The sequence below is a fragment of the Macroventuria anomochaeta genome (genome assembly GCF_010093625.1).
Source record: "Macroventuria anomochaeta strain CBS 525.71 unplaced genomic scaffold BU25scaffold_26, whole genome shotgun sequence".
Taxonomy (NCBI): Eukaryota; Fungi; Ascomycota; class Dothideomycetes; order Pleosporales; family Didymellaceae; genus Macroventuria; species Macroventuria anomochaeta.
In genome coordinates, this window is record NW_022985387.1 from 394,495 (window position 1) to 409,486 (window position 14,992).

Here is a 14,992-nt window from a genome sequence, read left to right on the forward strand (position 1 = left end):
ATGATACTTCTTGACATGAAGTAGCGACCGGCAAATGAAGTCGTAATCGTCGTCGCTCGCATCGCCGATACATGGTGCAAATGTTCAATTGCCGCGGCTTTTTGTAGTATCCATGGCCTGAGTCTTGCTTAACACGGGCCGATATAGCTCTTTTCGGTGTCTCCTGTCACTGTTTGTGAGGAGAAAAAGAGGAGCTGAGCGCATCTGCCCGAGATGTATCGTCATTCTTGAGGCCGGATAGCTGCTTTGAGGCCGACAAGGCTGAAGCAACCCAAGCAAGCCTTCAAGCTCTTTCAAGACGTCGAAGATGCTGAAACCCCCTTACTCGAGGCATCGTGGGCAGTCTCAGGCGAGTGGCAGTCTTGGAAATGCAGCCCTCATCTATCGTATGGCGTCCGCCGAGCTCGTAGCTGCTGCATGCCGTGTTGTTATCGAGTCTCGAAGCTGAAGGACGCTGTTCAAAGGGTGCCTGAAGGCTCGGGAGACCTGACGATGTTACTCTGCGACACATACCAAGCCCCATTCTCCACCAATCCCCGCACTTTCGTCGTGTGCCGCTACGGCCAGCCGTCAGCAATTTGTCGATGGGTCCAGATGGGGCAGATGGCAATGGTGAATAATGAGCAAAATACGAGTGTGTGATTGGTGCAATAATTATTACCTTGGCGGCCGACTATGAGCCGACGGATAAATCCAAGGCCCAGCAGTCGGCGGACGCACCACGGTTCCCGCCCTGGCCCGCATGCGCCCAACTCCAGAAGATGTGACTTTAGCGGCCATTCTAACGGCATATTCATCGTCCAGCCATAGGACGGGTTTAGAGGGAGACAAACGCGTGGGTTTTACGGAAGCTTGGTGCTTCCACCTGGCCTGGATGTGGTGCTATCTCTCTATCAATCTTCAGACGCACGGCGATCAATCTTCACCTTATTTTATATCGCATCAGACGGGTAGACCTGCAGCCAACCTCTGTTTGAGAGGCCTGTATTCTTCCATACACTGCCCCACAAGCCGGGTACTTCGTCGACGACACGGAGACATGGTAGGGGCGGCCGTTGGAATCTGTCAGTTGTATACCGCCCGTCGCATCCTCGTTGAAACCCAACACCGCATTAACGGCTTCAACACCTACGGTTAACACTACCCACTTTGAGTAGCGCGCGACACTCAGCGCTCACCCCCAGCCTTATATGGCGACCATGGTGCAGGCCGAGAGCGTGACCACGACACACCTCAAGACTCCTGAGGTTACCATCGACGTCCAGGAGATCCCCAGCGCAATCAAACCGTCGCTGCTGATCCTCCACAACGAAGGAGAGGAGGACATTGTTGGCATTTTTGCAGATGTACTGGGGCAGAAGTGGGAGTCCACCGCCTCAGTAGATGCAGTGAAAGCAGGGCCGCCAGAGACGGTCTATGGCTTGAAGAATGGGCTTTCAGGCGCACAACTGGAGGGTTGGGACCGTTCAAGATTGCTAATCAACACACATCGTGTGGATGGAGGACATGAGCTGGACGAGTCCCTCACTGACCACTGCGATTACGAATACCTCTACACGCGTACGCCTTTCTTTCGCCGAGATGTCTCGCGCTACCTCTCTCTCATTCTAGGGCAGATTGCGCCTCACAGAGATCTGGCGAAGAAGGCGCGCACAACACTGATCTCCACGACCTTCCCCGACGTACACGCCGCGCTACCGAACCTCGATATTCTGTCAGTTGGCGCAGATGCCATAGAGATACGTGTGGATCTGCTGGAAGAGCCGCTGGCGGACGGAACCGTGAACAAGGCACCCGCCAAGGTACCCAGCCTGAAGTATGTGGGTGAGCAGGTCATGATCCTGCGCCAGCGCACAGAGCTGCCCATCATCTACACAACGCGATGCACCAACGAGAACGGGCGATTCCCCATGGACGATCCTAATCTCTTTTACAAATATCTGGCGCGCGCGATACAATGGGGTTGCGAATATATTGATGTGGAACTGTGGTTGCCAGAGGAGATTAGACGGAAGTTGGCAGAGAACAAGGGCTGCAGCAAAATCATCTCTGCGTTTCACGACTTCTCGGGCACGTTTCAGTGGACAGCGCCGGACACACAAAGATTGTTCGAACGGGGAGCGGTGTACGGAGACATCGTCAAGATGTACGCGCTAGTAAATTCCATGCAGGAGAATTACGAGCTTGAGTACTTCAGGTCGACCATCCAGACAAAGTACCCACACCCACCTTTTTCTGGACTGAACATGGGCCCGACTGGGCAGCTGTCGCGTACGATGAACAAGATCTTCACCCCGATAACACACCCACTGCTGCCAATGATTGCAGCGCCTGGCCAACTAAGCGCTGCCGAGATTAACACAGCACTCCACACCATGGGCCAGGTACCAAAGCAAGATATCTATGGTATCGGCAGTGTCCGGTCCACATCACAAGCAATGTTCTTCGAGAAGTGCTTCAATGAGCTTAGTCTCCCGCACTCCTTCATGTTTGCGCCGAGAGCGCCAAAGGCCTCGATCGAACACATCCTTCGGCGTCCTAATTTTGGAGGAGCGTACATCAATCCTCCATTAGCGGCGTCTTCGGCTGCATATCTGCCCTCACTGTCCAATGCTGCGCGGGCCATCGGACAGGTTGACACGGTGCTGGTACGCCCAGGCACTAACAGCCCATCCTTCATCGGCGACAATGCGAGATGGAAGGGCATTCGCGCAACATTGACCCGCGATTTCGTGCCTTCGGCATACAGCGGTGCAGCCGCACTACTCCTCGCCAGCAATGAGGCTGACGCATCAGCATCAATCTTCGCATTGAAGAGTCTGGGCATAGGGCCCATTTACACAATAGGCTTCAAGTCAAACGGCCCACTGTCGACTGACGTGCAGCCGGTACGGTCCGTAGAAGACGTGAAACGTTTAGAACAGCCGTTTGTTATCATTTCGGCGCTTCCAGCAGAGAAGTCGCTGCTCGTAGTTCCTTTGTTGAAGCACTACAGGGTTGATGGACGTAATGGCAGCACGAACGGGCATGGCAGCGCAGGAGGGAAGCCTGCAGGCAAGGTGTTCGTCGACTTGGCCAGTGGGCCCCGTAAAGCTGACCCACTGGCTATTGCAACGTCGGCGGGATGGACTGCATATGGTATTAGTGATGTCTCGGCGTGGACTACAGTCGAAACGCTTAGGCAGCTTGTTGGGCAGAACGTGTGCTACGATTTCGTACGTTTAGCATCTGGAAGGGGTCTCTTTTAGAGTCGAGTAATCAAGACAAGTTTTATACAAATGAGCTCTGGTAATAATCTGTGGCTGATATGCGCCGTGACAGCGTGAGTATCATGTAGGGCGACATAGCCATCAGTCCTTGTTTCCTGCACGCCGCCCATTCACCGCCAATCGTTACCGCAGATTACCGGCAATCCCAGGCATCTCGGGTGGCTCCAGATGAGAGTGTTCCTCGTGGGCGCTGTGCGTCGGAGCACCGCACACTGCATCAACCACATGCTGGCAGTTGCACAGATTCTGGATTGGCTCGCTTGCAGCAGTCTCAGCTACCCCGGATTCCTGAGAACTCGAAAGGTGTACGTACAACTCGTGCTCCGGCGCCAATGACTGCACTATGCCGCGCGCAGAATAATGCGTGAGACGCATGCAATCTAACGCCCAAATTGCAGCGATTTGCCAGGGCTACAACCGAGGCAGGAAGCGCTGCCGCAGAGGATTGAGTTCAGTGGATGACTGACCACTAGCCTCCGCCCCCAGCCATGCCCTCATGATGCACTCAGTTTTGCTGCCCTCTCCGCACTTGGGTGCACTTAGCTTGATTGCTCAGATGCGCCATAGCCACAGGCATGCCGGCAGCGACAAGCATATCGTCCTCGGCTCAACGGTGCTTCACCACTGCCGCACGGAGATAGCCCGAGATCGTCCATCACGCGGTGCCCCAGTTAGTCGTAGAGTCCCCAGCCGTTCTGCCCAGCACTACCTGGCATTGTCCTGCGACACGCACACAAACTCGTTCCAGTCGGAGAGGGCGCTCGCTCCCGCAGATGCTCATCAAGCCTTGCCGTCCGTGAGCCCCCTGCGTGTCCCCACTGCCAGAGGCCTTAATTTGAACTACTGCAGCTGGCGCTGTGCATGCTCGTTGCCGTGAGCTTTCTTCTTCCTAACGTCTTGTTCGCGCTGTGACGGTTGCTGGCTGCTATATCATGCTTCTTTGTTGTTGCTCGCCAGCGTCATCATGTCTACCGAGGTCTCGCAGTCACTGGCAGCCGCAATATCGAGACCTCAGATCGGTATCGACCGCCTGCCAGCCCGCCGGGTCTCGAGCGAGCCGCGAGAGGCCATGAATTGCAAGAGCTGTCGTAAGCGAAAGGTGGTGTAGCTCTCCCACATGTTGACGACGCTGCTGACAGGCTGTCTACAGATCAAGTGCAACCGTACACGGCCAACCTGCGAAGCCTGTCAAGTGTTTGCTGTTCCGTGTATCTACGGTATGTTCCACTCGCCGAATGGTGCTTGCAGTCATGTGCTAATACCCCGCCAGACGCAGTGCCCAAGAAGAGAGGGCCCAAAACTGATGTTCTTGAGGCTCTATTGAAGCGTGTTGATGGCCTCGAGAAGCGCCTCCATTCAGAAGGAAAGAGCGATGAGCTGGTCGAGGAGCTCTCGTCTGCTATTCACGATGCCGCCGATAACTCCAAAGATACCAAAGCATCACCAAGCACGCAGCCTGCTGTCGACATAGCCCCAAACCATGGCAACGCACACCTTGCCAACCAGTTGATGTCGCCCATTGAACCAAGGTGCGACCTGCAACTACCCTAGCTCCAGCTCATTCCACTTGCTAACAGCTAGTAGCATACAAACACCAGCGCTTGCCCCAGATCTACTACTCGACACCTACTTTGCCAGAATACACGGAAAGCCCTATCATATAATAGACGAGGCAACAACACGACAGCGGTTACAAGCCAACCAACTACCATCACATCTAGCCTTCGCCATTTACGCAGTAAGCGCAAGGTATGAGAATCACACCATATCCAAGGGCTCTGTATCTGACCTGCCCAGATATGCACCTCATTTCGGCGGCTACAATGCCGCAGTCCGAATTGGCTCAGAGTACTCGCGACGAGCACGCATGGAGCTGGACATCGACGAACCCTCAATTGAGGCTCTTCAAACATTGATGCTACTTGCGCAGGCAAGCTTCCAATTGGGCAAGGGCAAGAAGACATTCATGTTGCTCAGTACGATCCATAGCAACTCTGAGGACGATCAGGCAGCTGACACTCGGTTTAGATGCGGCGATAAGCATGGCATTTGCCCTTGACCTCCACTGCGAACTTCCACAGGGCATGAAAGTTACACTCGCTGAACGAGAAGGCCGACGACGATTGTTCTGGTCTTGCTACCTCATGGATCGATTTGCAGCCACTGGCTCCAAGCGCCCCTCCTTAGTACCGGACGAATCGATCGTACTCCGCCTACCCAGCTGGCAGCTGCACCCCGGCGCAATGCTGTTAGAAGGTGACTACTTCCCCAACGGACAAAACCTGCAATACATGGGTGGCTCTGGAAAGGGAGGACAAGGTAGCATGGGTATGCTCATTGGGATAGCAAGGATCCTTGGGATAACAAACCGCTACCTTGCGGCCGGAGGGGTCAAGGGCGACTCACACTTTCCCTGGCATTCACTCTCAAACCTCTCGAAGATCCGCCAGGAGCTTGACATCTGGGCCTCAGAAACGCAGGACACTTTTACCTCGATTGAGGCACTCTTTGGTCAACCTGACAGCACCATCCTGGTTCTCTCGAAGCTAGTGTATCATCTGATATATTGCTTGATCTACCGCCCATTTTTACCGGTTGATCTGGCTGAACTTTCGGGAACCTCACAGCATCAACCCTGGCAGATTGAAGCAACGAACTTGTGCTTTCTACATGCTAATGCGATCGCCGAACTAGTTGAGATAGGGAGAGCTTCCTCTATCATCGATTGGCCGGCTTTTGTAGGCTACTGCGTGTGCACTGCTGGTACTATTCACGTACATGGGGCGCACTACCCTGCAAGGGAAGGAGAGGTGTTCTCTGTCAGCGCAGAGTTTCTATCTCGTGAGATGCAGCAGCTTTCTGAGTTACGTTTCATCTGGGCAGGTGCGCAGCATCAGCGGGAGACACTGCAGACCATTTACGGATGTCACACCGAGCTCGTCACTTCGCTAGCCAGCAACCCAATGCGCTTTTCGCCGGTATTCCAACTCGAGGACTTCTTCGATAGGTATCCAGGCCAAGTGTTCGATGGATCGCATGTTACCTTTACTGATATCCAGGTCGAATCCATCCACGAGAGGTGAGTGTCAGGGTGACCCGGGCGATGTCCAATGCTAACGTACCGACAGCCTTGCGACCTACAACATCGAGCAGCGCAACAACATGTATATGAGCAGTGGTATAGTTGGAAACTCTCACGGTTACCAACAACAGCAGCCTACTCAGGCACAGCAGCCACACTATTCGAATGGCCAACCTAACAAGAGGCGCAGAGCGACCAATTCAAAAGTAACACCACAGATACAATCGGCACCTCTGCCGACACCTACATCCACCACATGTCCTCCGACAGTCAAGACTTCGCGACCCTCTGATGCCGGTCTTTCCCATACAACTTCGAACCCAAGCCCTGGCGATACAAGTGTCAACGGACCGACGAATCCTCCTCATCCACCTTTCACACCACCACCGAACAACAGCACGATGAACATGCCGAGCACGACTAATGGTGCCGGCAACGGCCAGGGTGGTGGTCTCGCCCTTCCATTCAGTCCGAACTTCTCGTTCTCGCCACTGCCGCAATTTGCAAGCCTGGCACCGTCGCCAGTGCCTCGCGCGGCGCACCTCAACTCGAACAACGACACATCAGTATCGCATTTCGATCCGATGCTCAGTATGCCCACACCCTACGACCAGCAGCCGACACCAGGCGCTGGTAGCACGTCAGGCGCGTCGGTGCACACAGATCCAGATAGCAAGGATCCATTCCTTAGTCTACTGGAGCAGCTCGCAGAGAATGAGGTTAGCCGTGGTGGGCCCAGCGAGCTGGACTTCTTTTTGAGTGGGCAGAGTGCATGAATTCTCTCAACTGCCTGAAGAGGATACACCTCCGCGACAGCTTCCGCGGTACATCTCACCAGCTCCCCGTTGCATCAGATCGATATCCACATTTTGTCATCATTTCACTTCAGTAAATATTGTAATAGCTTTGAAAGCTACAGCACGGCATTTTTAGGGACACCACAGGCTGGATCAAAAGCCCAGGTATCGTTATCAACTTTTCGGACAGCAGCGAGGCGCTTAGGAATTTTGGAAGCCGGTGCATGAATCATCGACACCGCACCATGGGATCACGTACAGGAAAAACGGTCTTGGTGAGCAACCAGACCACTACCACATCATATTGTGTTTGTATAATGAGAGAATATCATCACCTCGCAGCAACTTGCATTGCGACGCATTTTATGTACCTACCTACACCGGTGTTGCTAGTCCTGCAACCCCAAACCTTCAAGCTCATCAAGAGCAGATCCATGGGTACCCAGGTACAAAGACCTCGGTGGCAGCGCCAACCCACCTGTCCTCACGCCACACCACATGTGGGATTTTATTGATGATCTCCACCTTCTCCTGCGTCTCCACACACACTCCACAACCCGTATTCTGGTTATTCATGGAGTGCGAGTAACAAGGACGGGCCTGCTGCTCACTATAGCAGCGTAACCGGCCCGGCCGCGGAGGTGAACAGATCCGGTTAGTGTGAATGGAAGTCAATGTGGTCGGGCTGGTCGAAAGGAAGGAGCCAAATCCTTGCTCTGACAACGGTGTGCACTGACTCCCCAGATCTGCTCGACCAAGCGCCCCGGTTTCACAACCCCGACCTTCCTGTGCTGACATGCCGGGTGCATTTAGCGAGAGCGGGTGATTTGTTTGCGAAGACGAATGCGAGTGAGCGCAAAGGATGGTTATTTGAAATTGCATGTGAGATGGGTGGAAGTGAGATTGTCACTCGGATTGTCACTGTAGTGTGAAAGAATAGGAAGAGATGTGCAGCGCGTTGGAGTTTGAACGGCTTGCTTCACCATGTGGTAAGCGTGAAGCAGCGTACCATTCTCTTGCTGTTGGTCTTTGATCTTGCTCTGTCCATAACAGCGCGTGTCCAATCTCAACATCTGCCTCTACAAGAACCCTCCAAAGGTCCAGAACAACTCAGACTTGCCTGTAGACAAGCCACCATTTGCTGGCACACAGTCCCTTGTGGAAGCATGCACCCCTAGCCTTCCATTTCACCGACCCTGATGATCCCTTCCACTTTGCCTAGACCCGGCCACGAGGGGTACCGCAGGGCACCGCAGGGACACTGGGTGTGGCTGCTCAACTCCGATTCCGGTGAGATGCAGAATCGATCCTGCGGACGGAACTACACGCTAAGACGGAAACGAGGTGGAGGGAGGGTGTCCGTGGACAGTGCTGTTGGTGGGGCTGTGTTGGACCAACGAGTCGATCGTTGAATGGAATTCGGCGGGGCTTCTGGAAGTTGGATAGCTGCGAACCTGACAATAGAAGCATAACAACGAACCTAGTGTATAGAAGGACGATATGAATTGCTATAGTTGAACTTCACGAACACAACCAAATTAGGACAACGTGAGCATCTTGCAGTCGGCGGGGACAACGAAGATGTCAGATTCAGTTGTCTGACCTGCAGGGAAGGCAATATCGGTGCCTTGCAAAATGTACGAACCCCCCTGGATTTTGGCTCAATATCATCAAGCATACGTCACAGGTGGGCGAGAGCTTCCGAGTGGCTAGCTAAGGCTGGCTGAGGGGTGACAGTCTGGGTGACAAGACTTATGGCACCAAGACAATTAACCACTCACGTATGTGTCCTGCATGCTATACTATGGTACATACAGTCGCTGTGCCAAAATTCAGGAGGGTCCGTACATTTCGCAAACGATTGTATTGCGTGCATGCGGACGAAACAACGGTTGCAGGCGAAGCGCGGGGAAAGCTCGTCCCTTATGCAGGACCGGTAATTGCTTTGGGTAACATTCATGTCGGTAGACGAAAGCAGGATGGGTAGGTCTGGGCTGCTGCGGACAGGGACGGTGCGGCAAAGGATGGTTGAAGACTGACTTGATGGATTATGCATGTCAAATTGACCTTGTATGCTCAGGGGCTCATTCATATGGCACAATCAGATAGTTGATTTAGCTGTTGCAGACATTGAGGGGCCTTCATGTCAGACATGGTGAACTTGGTATTTGCGCTGATCTATACAGATTCGTCTTGTTTGGACGCCTGATCTACCTCCTGCATGCTATATAAGAACAATGTACACCGTAGAGAGCTTAGGTCATGGTGACCAACTCCTCAGCAGAGACAGGATGGATAGCCTGCAGAAAGAGTTAGTAAAGTTCAAGCAATGCGGTACAACGACCAAGTTCGCTTCCCCGCAACCACGGCCTTGTTACACCTGAGCTCGTGCCTGGCACGGCATTGCCATGCGCCTTACCCGCCAGCACAGCACGTAGCCCACGTGGCCGTGGGAAAGAAAGGAATGGGACGGGAAGGGTCACACTTACCACACAGTTGTCAAAGTCCTGCTTTGTAGCACCCATCTTGATCGCCACACCGAAGCCTTGCAGGATCTCACTGCTGCCCTGACCCAGGATGTGCAGACCGACGACCTTCTCCTCCTCGCCAACGCAGATGATCTTATATGCTGTAGGTTGCTTCTCTTCGGGCTCCATCATGGCGAAGTACATGGCTGTGAACTCGGTCTTGTAGATCTTGACCTTGTCGCCGTACTTCTCGCGCGCTTCCGGCTCGGTCAGACCGATGGAACCGATCTCAGGGTGAGCGAAGACGACGCTAGGAATGTTCTCATAGACAAGATGTGCGTCCTTCTTGCCACCGAACAAGCGGTCGGACAGACGGCGACCGGCTGCGATAGCGACAGGAGTCAGCTCGTGGCCACGATCGCAAACATCACCAACGGCGTAGATGTTGTCGAGGGAGGTGTTCTGGTACTCGTCGGTCACGATGTGGTTCTTGTCGTTGAGCTTGATGCCGAAGTCCTTGATGTGCAGGTCCTCGATCTCGGGGTCGCGGCCGGTTGCGAAAAGGACAGCCTCGACTTCGACGGTGGATTCCTTCTTCGACTCTGATTCTTGGTAGGTCACGCGCTTCATGCCGTTGCCAATGTCCTCAACCTTGGTGATCGATGTCTTCTTGTATAAGTTGATGCCCTGGCGCTCGTACTCCTTTGTAACGGCATCCTGGATCATGGGATCAAATGTTCGCAGAAGCTTGTCGCCACGGATGAAGAAGTGTGTCTTGGAGCCCAGTGCGTGCAGCATACCAGTCATCTCGACACCAATGTATCCAGCACCACTTGTTGCAATGCTCTTTGGCTGCTGCTCGAGGTCGAAGAAGCCATCGCTGTCGATGATGAGCTCCTTGCCGGGAATATCGGGCTTCTTTGGTCGGCCACCGGTCGCGATGAGGATGTGTTTCGCCTTGACGCGCTGAGTGCCTCCGTTCTCGAGCGCAATTTCGACCTCGTTCTTGGCAATGAACTTCGCTCGTCCCCTGATGTGCTTGATCTCGTCCTTGTCGAGGTTCCTCTCGTAGATGCCGTTGAGGCGCTTGACGTAGGCGTCACGCTTGTTCTTGAAGTATGGCCAGTCGAACTCTGGCTGCTCCTTGACCTGGAAACCGTATGCCTTTCCATCCTTGAATGTCTCTGCGATCGCAGCAGCGTTCCATGTGACCTTCTTGGGCACACAGCCGACGTTTACGCAGGTACCGCCATAGCGGCTCGATTCGACAGCGACAACCTTTGCGCCGTGCTTCGCAGCTCGTCGTGCAGAGGCGATGCCTCCGCTGCCGATACCGAGGACGAGGTAGTCTGCCTCTTCAGTGTTGTTGATAGGAGCCATCTTGACTGTGGAAGTGGAGAAGTGGGATGAGAGGTTTGATAGGCGCGCAGAAGCCAGTGTTACTTTGGCGGTAGCTTGGAAGTGGGACCGTGGGAGGAAGCTCGTGGAAGGAGGGGTACTGGGAGAGAGACTCGGTGTGTGAGCTCGTAGCCTACAGACAATTGTTCTACGCATTAATGCAGCAAGTGGGGTTATCACCTCAGCTTATAAGATGGCGCAAGGATAGCTGCACTCGGATTTGCAATCGGTCTTTAGTAAGCCTATGCGTCCGGTGTTCCGAATGCAGAACAGCTTCACTGCTTGGTGAGCGGCCAGCAAACGTTTGGCCTAGATGGTCAACGAATAGACAACAGAATAGAGTATCCGGCTTGTCACTATGCAACGCGCTGCGCGATTTGGCTTGTGCGTGGCGCGCAAAGAACGCGAAATGTGTGGGAATCGACTTTTTCGAAATGGCGATGAGTATCGACGGTCCATTACGGAAGGCTTGCATGACGCTAAGCCTCTTTCGATAGCTAAATTGCACTGACCTCATCGATTCTACCTCATGAAGCTTCTCGACAGCTCATATGATCACGCGTCAAGCTGCAGAGCGCCTACACGCACGACAACTGAGGCATTCCAGGTAGCAGAAGCATTCTCACCGATGCCCGCTGTGCAACTATATATATCCCCTCGATTGACCTCATAAAGCCACCCCACAACGCCGATAGCAATATACACGACCACCAGAAACATGGGTGGAAGACTATCAACGCCCAAAGGGGCCGATGGCATGAACGAGAGCTCCAAGCCACACTCAAACAATGCACTTGCCCGCCTCTCGCGGGGTAGTGGTATCATCAATGGCAGGGTGAATACACTTGACTCAAGACAACACAAATGCAACTGCTAAGTTCAGACAGACCGTTATGGCACCATTAGCTGCCCTCACCATGGCCGGCCTCCTCTTCATCTACGCAAGAACGTCGATACGTGCCGCCAAGCTGAACGCTCAGAAACACAGAGAAGCAGATGGCGGACAAATCAGCTGGCACAAGGAGAGCTTAAGAAGGCATGGGCAGTTGGAGCGTTTGGACAACGATAGTAGTACCCTGAGAGAGGCGCTTGTTGGAAGCTTTTCTAGGGACAAGAAGCGGAAGGATGCAGATACCGAAGAGAAGTCACGTACAGAGTACTCCAGGGACGAAGAAGAGCTGCGTAGGATCATAGGGAAGAAGGACTGATTGGAGCAACATATGTCCTTGGAGAAGTCTCTTCGAATTGCTTGCCCAGGGGCTTTGGCGTTCAGGTCAGGATCACGTGTGCCCTTTTCAAGAGCGAGCCCAGCGGTGGATAAGCTATGCAGGGCAATGAGGGAGAGCAACACTGCCACGTGCAGTCGATCTGTTGTCCTCTCGTCGGTATCAGACTTGGCACCGCAATCATGTGGAGATGGCATGATAGGTACAAATAAGCTTAAAGGAGCCGCGGCTACCATGTTTGGGTGCTACCTCCGCGGCCGATAGCTTTTGTCATACACGACAGCTCTGTACCAGACTTCAGCAGCATGCATCACATTCACTGAAGCTGCAAGACATCGGCAAACAGGTGTCGCACACGAGAGTGAAGTGCAGAAGGTGTAGCGAACCAAATTAAAAGCGCATCATTTGATGTGTCGTTGCAATTCTTTGGCCGCGTTCTGATTCGTTGGAGCTCTCTAGTTGTGATGTGGCTTCGAGCTTCACATGCTCATGATTGGAAGACCCCGCATTTGACCACAGCTGTGGTAATCGATGCTCGACCACCAAGTCTGACATTGCCATGTGTCTACGGCTGCAATTGCATCTTAAGGAGCGAGTCTATGAATCAGTGACAGTCGGTGAAGTGTGCAGTGTATTGCATGAGTGATTTGAGACGTCCGGTCAAGAGAGATGTAGCTGCGTAGATCACGGCGCTGCAACCAATAGCAATAATTTAGGGCGTTTCGGTGCTTTTGGATGCACGAAGCATAGAGCTTGACCCCACCACAGCATCATCGTGCTCCCCCAACTCAACGCGCAGCACAACCAAATCTCGGCCATTGTCACCGACCCTCCATCGCAGCCATACAAACAAAACCTCCCCCGCCGTCGCACGCCCCCCATCGCCCATATCAGCCTGACCTCAAAACGGTCTTGATGGAGCTTGCCCGGCTACTGGCCCAGTCGCGGTTGCCGTAGGAAGACGCCGCATCTTCCACAGCTAGCGATAGCCAGTATGCCCGAGCAGGAGGAGAGAAAACAGCAGCTCAACGCCATCACTGGCCCACCGAGAGACCTCACGAACGTCTCGCGAGCTGTACTGCGCAGCGAGCAGGCCAAACGATGGACCAAGAGATATAGGACCGAGGTTGCAGCAAGCTCCAGCAGTCTGCTGTCGACGGTCGTCGCGGTATGCTCAACATTCAAAGGAACACATCATACAGGAATATCCGCTGACAGCTTACAGTATCCTCTCGATTCCGTGAAGACACGCCTTCAAGCGTATGTGCACGTCATAAACTTATACGAGCACCGCTGACCTCAACAGCTACAAGTTCAACTCCTTCAGCGACTGCGTGCGCCACACATATCAAACTGAGGGCTTGCACGGATTCTGGCGAGGTATGGCGTCTCACAGTGATGCAGCGGTTTGGGTGTGCAGCTAACATTACCTGCAATAGGCGTTTGGTCTCCCCTAGCCAGCATCACCCTCGTTCGAACCGTATCCTTCTCGATCTACCAGCGCTCCAAATACACAATCGATGACTGGATATATCAAGCAACCGGAAGCTCACCACTTGTCATTGCGAACACGAAGGGTGCATGGCCCACCTTATCGACGATATCATGCTTTGGGCTTGCAGGAGCGACTGCTGGCGCTACAATCACAGCAATCGCTTGTACGCTATACATCCATATCGATTTGACATCTGGACTGACACGGATATAGGTCCTTTCGAGCTGACGAAGCTGAGCGCCCAGATCTCTGTGTTGATGGCCGACCGCAACGATGGTTGTAAGCAGAACGACGCGATCCGGAAGAGCTATCAGAACCTTGGGACATTCAAAACAGCCCAGAACTTGGTCAGACATCGAGGCTGGACAGGCCTGTATTCTGGCTTCCATTTGCACCTACGTAAGGATACAGGACAAGTATGGACATGGGCAAAGGCTGATCAAATGCAGTACGCGACTCGATTGGTACGGGTATCTACTTTGTCACGTATGAAAGTGTGAAGCAGATTTTGGCAAATGCACGAGGGACTTCGCCCACACATCCTTTGGCTGTGGTTATAGCTGGAGGATTGTGCGGTCTTGTCAGCTGGGCCTGTGTAAGTACTCTTCAGCATGAGTGTCATTCGCGAATACTAATCTCAGGTCAGATCTTCCCTATCGACACCGCGAAGAGTATTTATCAGCGCAACTGCCTTGTCGGCGGCAAAGACAAGCAGACGAGGCCGAAGATCCAGTTCCTCAACCCACGGATGTATCGAGGTGCGTCTCAACTGAATTGTGTTGTCCTGGGTTTAGCTAACCCATTACAGGCTTAGGAGTCTCCATGTCTCGCTCCTGCGTAGTCAACGCCATTTTCTTTACTGCATTTGAGTTTACTAAGAAGCGCATCAACTATATGGAAGTCGACGAAGAGCTTCTCCGCCGACACGATGAGGGTGTTGACTGATTTACCATGGACCTAGGATCTGCAATTTCGACTGTACATGCATAGGATTTGGAGTAGGAGTGCGAACATAGGAGCACTTGGGAGTTATACTGGCGCAACACACGGTATGAAAGGTAGCATTGATCGAGTATTTGTTTACGGCATAGCGTCGAATACGATGTACAATCGCACGCAGCCACTCTGGCCTCCATCTCGTCATTGCACTTTCGTCAATTTCGTTCTCGTCTTCATATTCTTCCCCTCCATTAGCTTAAAGGCATCACCCCGTTTTGAAGTTGCCCAAAACGCGCGCTTTCTACGCTCGTTCGCCCG

At 53.3% G+C, this 14,992-nt stretch overlaps 6 protein-coding genes across 6 annotated transcripts; 5 read left to right on the top strand and 1 right to left on the bottom strand.

The window, feature by feature from the left end:
- Positions 1-737: 737 nt before the first annotated feature.
- Positions 738-3,255, top strand: BU25DRAFT_412811 (aldolase). Its single transcript, XM_033706882.1, has one exon. The coding sequence runs from the start codon at positions 1,191-1,193 to the stop codon at positions 3,246-3,248; it is 2,058 nt and encodes a 685-aa protein (XP_033559572.1). The 5' UTR covers positions 738-1,190; the 3' UTR covers positions 3,249-3,255.
- Positions 3,256-3,943: 688 nt separating this feature from the next.
- Positions 3,944-7,596, top strand: BU25DRAFT_397399 (uncharacterized protein). The gene is made up of 7 exons (XM_033704874.1): positions 3,944-4,368; positions 4,420-4,486; positions 4,540-4,798; positions 4,854-5,018; positions 5,067-5,245; positions 5,298-6,348; positions 6,398-7,596. Exons 1-7 carry the CDS (start codon positions 4,234-4,236, stop codon positions 7,125-7,127), a joined length of 2,586 nt encoding a protein of 861 aa, XP_033559573.1. The 5' UTR covers positions 3,944-4,233; the 3' UTR covers positions 7,128-7,596.
- A 108-nt stretch (positions 7,597-7,704) lies between these two features.
- BU25DRAFT_412814 (uncharacterized protein) lies at positions 7,705-8,112 on the top strand. Its single transcript, XM_033706883.1, has one exon. The coding sequence runs from the start codon at positions 7,823-7,825 to the stop codon at positions 8,078-8,080; it is 258 nt and encodes an 85-aa protein (XP_033559574.1). The 5' UTR covers positions 7,705-7,822; the 3' UTR covers positions 8,081-8,112.
- Positions 8,113-9,403: 1,291 nt separating this feature from the next.
- Positions 9,404-10,996, bottom strand: BU25DRAFT_423446 (uncharacterized protein; the record flags this gene model as incomplete). The annotated part of the gene is made up of 2 exons (XM_033708219.1): positions 9,404-9,448; positions 9,638-10,996. The coding sequence occupies 2 exons, from the start codon at positions 10,994-10,996 to the stop codon at positions 9,404-9,406; spliced, it is 1,404 nt and encodes a 467-aa protein (XP_033559575.1).
- A 558-nt stretch (positions 10,997-11,554) lies between these two features.
- On the top strand, positions 11,555-12,650 carry BU25DRAFT_120587 (uncharacterized protein). Its single transcript, XM_033700428.1, has 2 exons — positions 11,555-11,849; positions 11,902-12,650. Exons 1-2 carry the CDS (start codon positions 11,733-11,735, stop codon positions 12,220-12,222), a joined length of 438 nt encoding a protein of 145 aa, XP_033559576.1. The 5' UTR covers positions 11,555-11,732; the 3' UTR covers positions 12,223-12,650.
- A 374-nt stretch (positions 12,651-13,024) lies between these two features.
- On the top strand, positions 13,025-14,820 carry BU25DRAFT_441498 (mitochondrial carrier). Its single transcript, XM_033709234.1, has 8 exons — positions 13,025-13,408; positions 13,466-13,500; positions 13,547-13,620; positions 13,680-13,898; positions 13,949-14,134; positions 14,185-14,330; positions 14,382-14,493; positions 14,544-14,820. The coding sequence occupies exons 1-8, from the start codon at positions 13,235-13,237 to the stop codon at positions 14,678-14,680; spliced, it is 1,083 nt and encodes a 360-aa protein (XP_033559577.1). The 5' UTR covers positions 13,025-13,234; the 3' UTR covers positions 14,681-14,820.
- Positions 14,821-14,992: the final 172 nt, after the last annotated feature.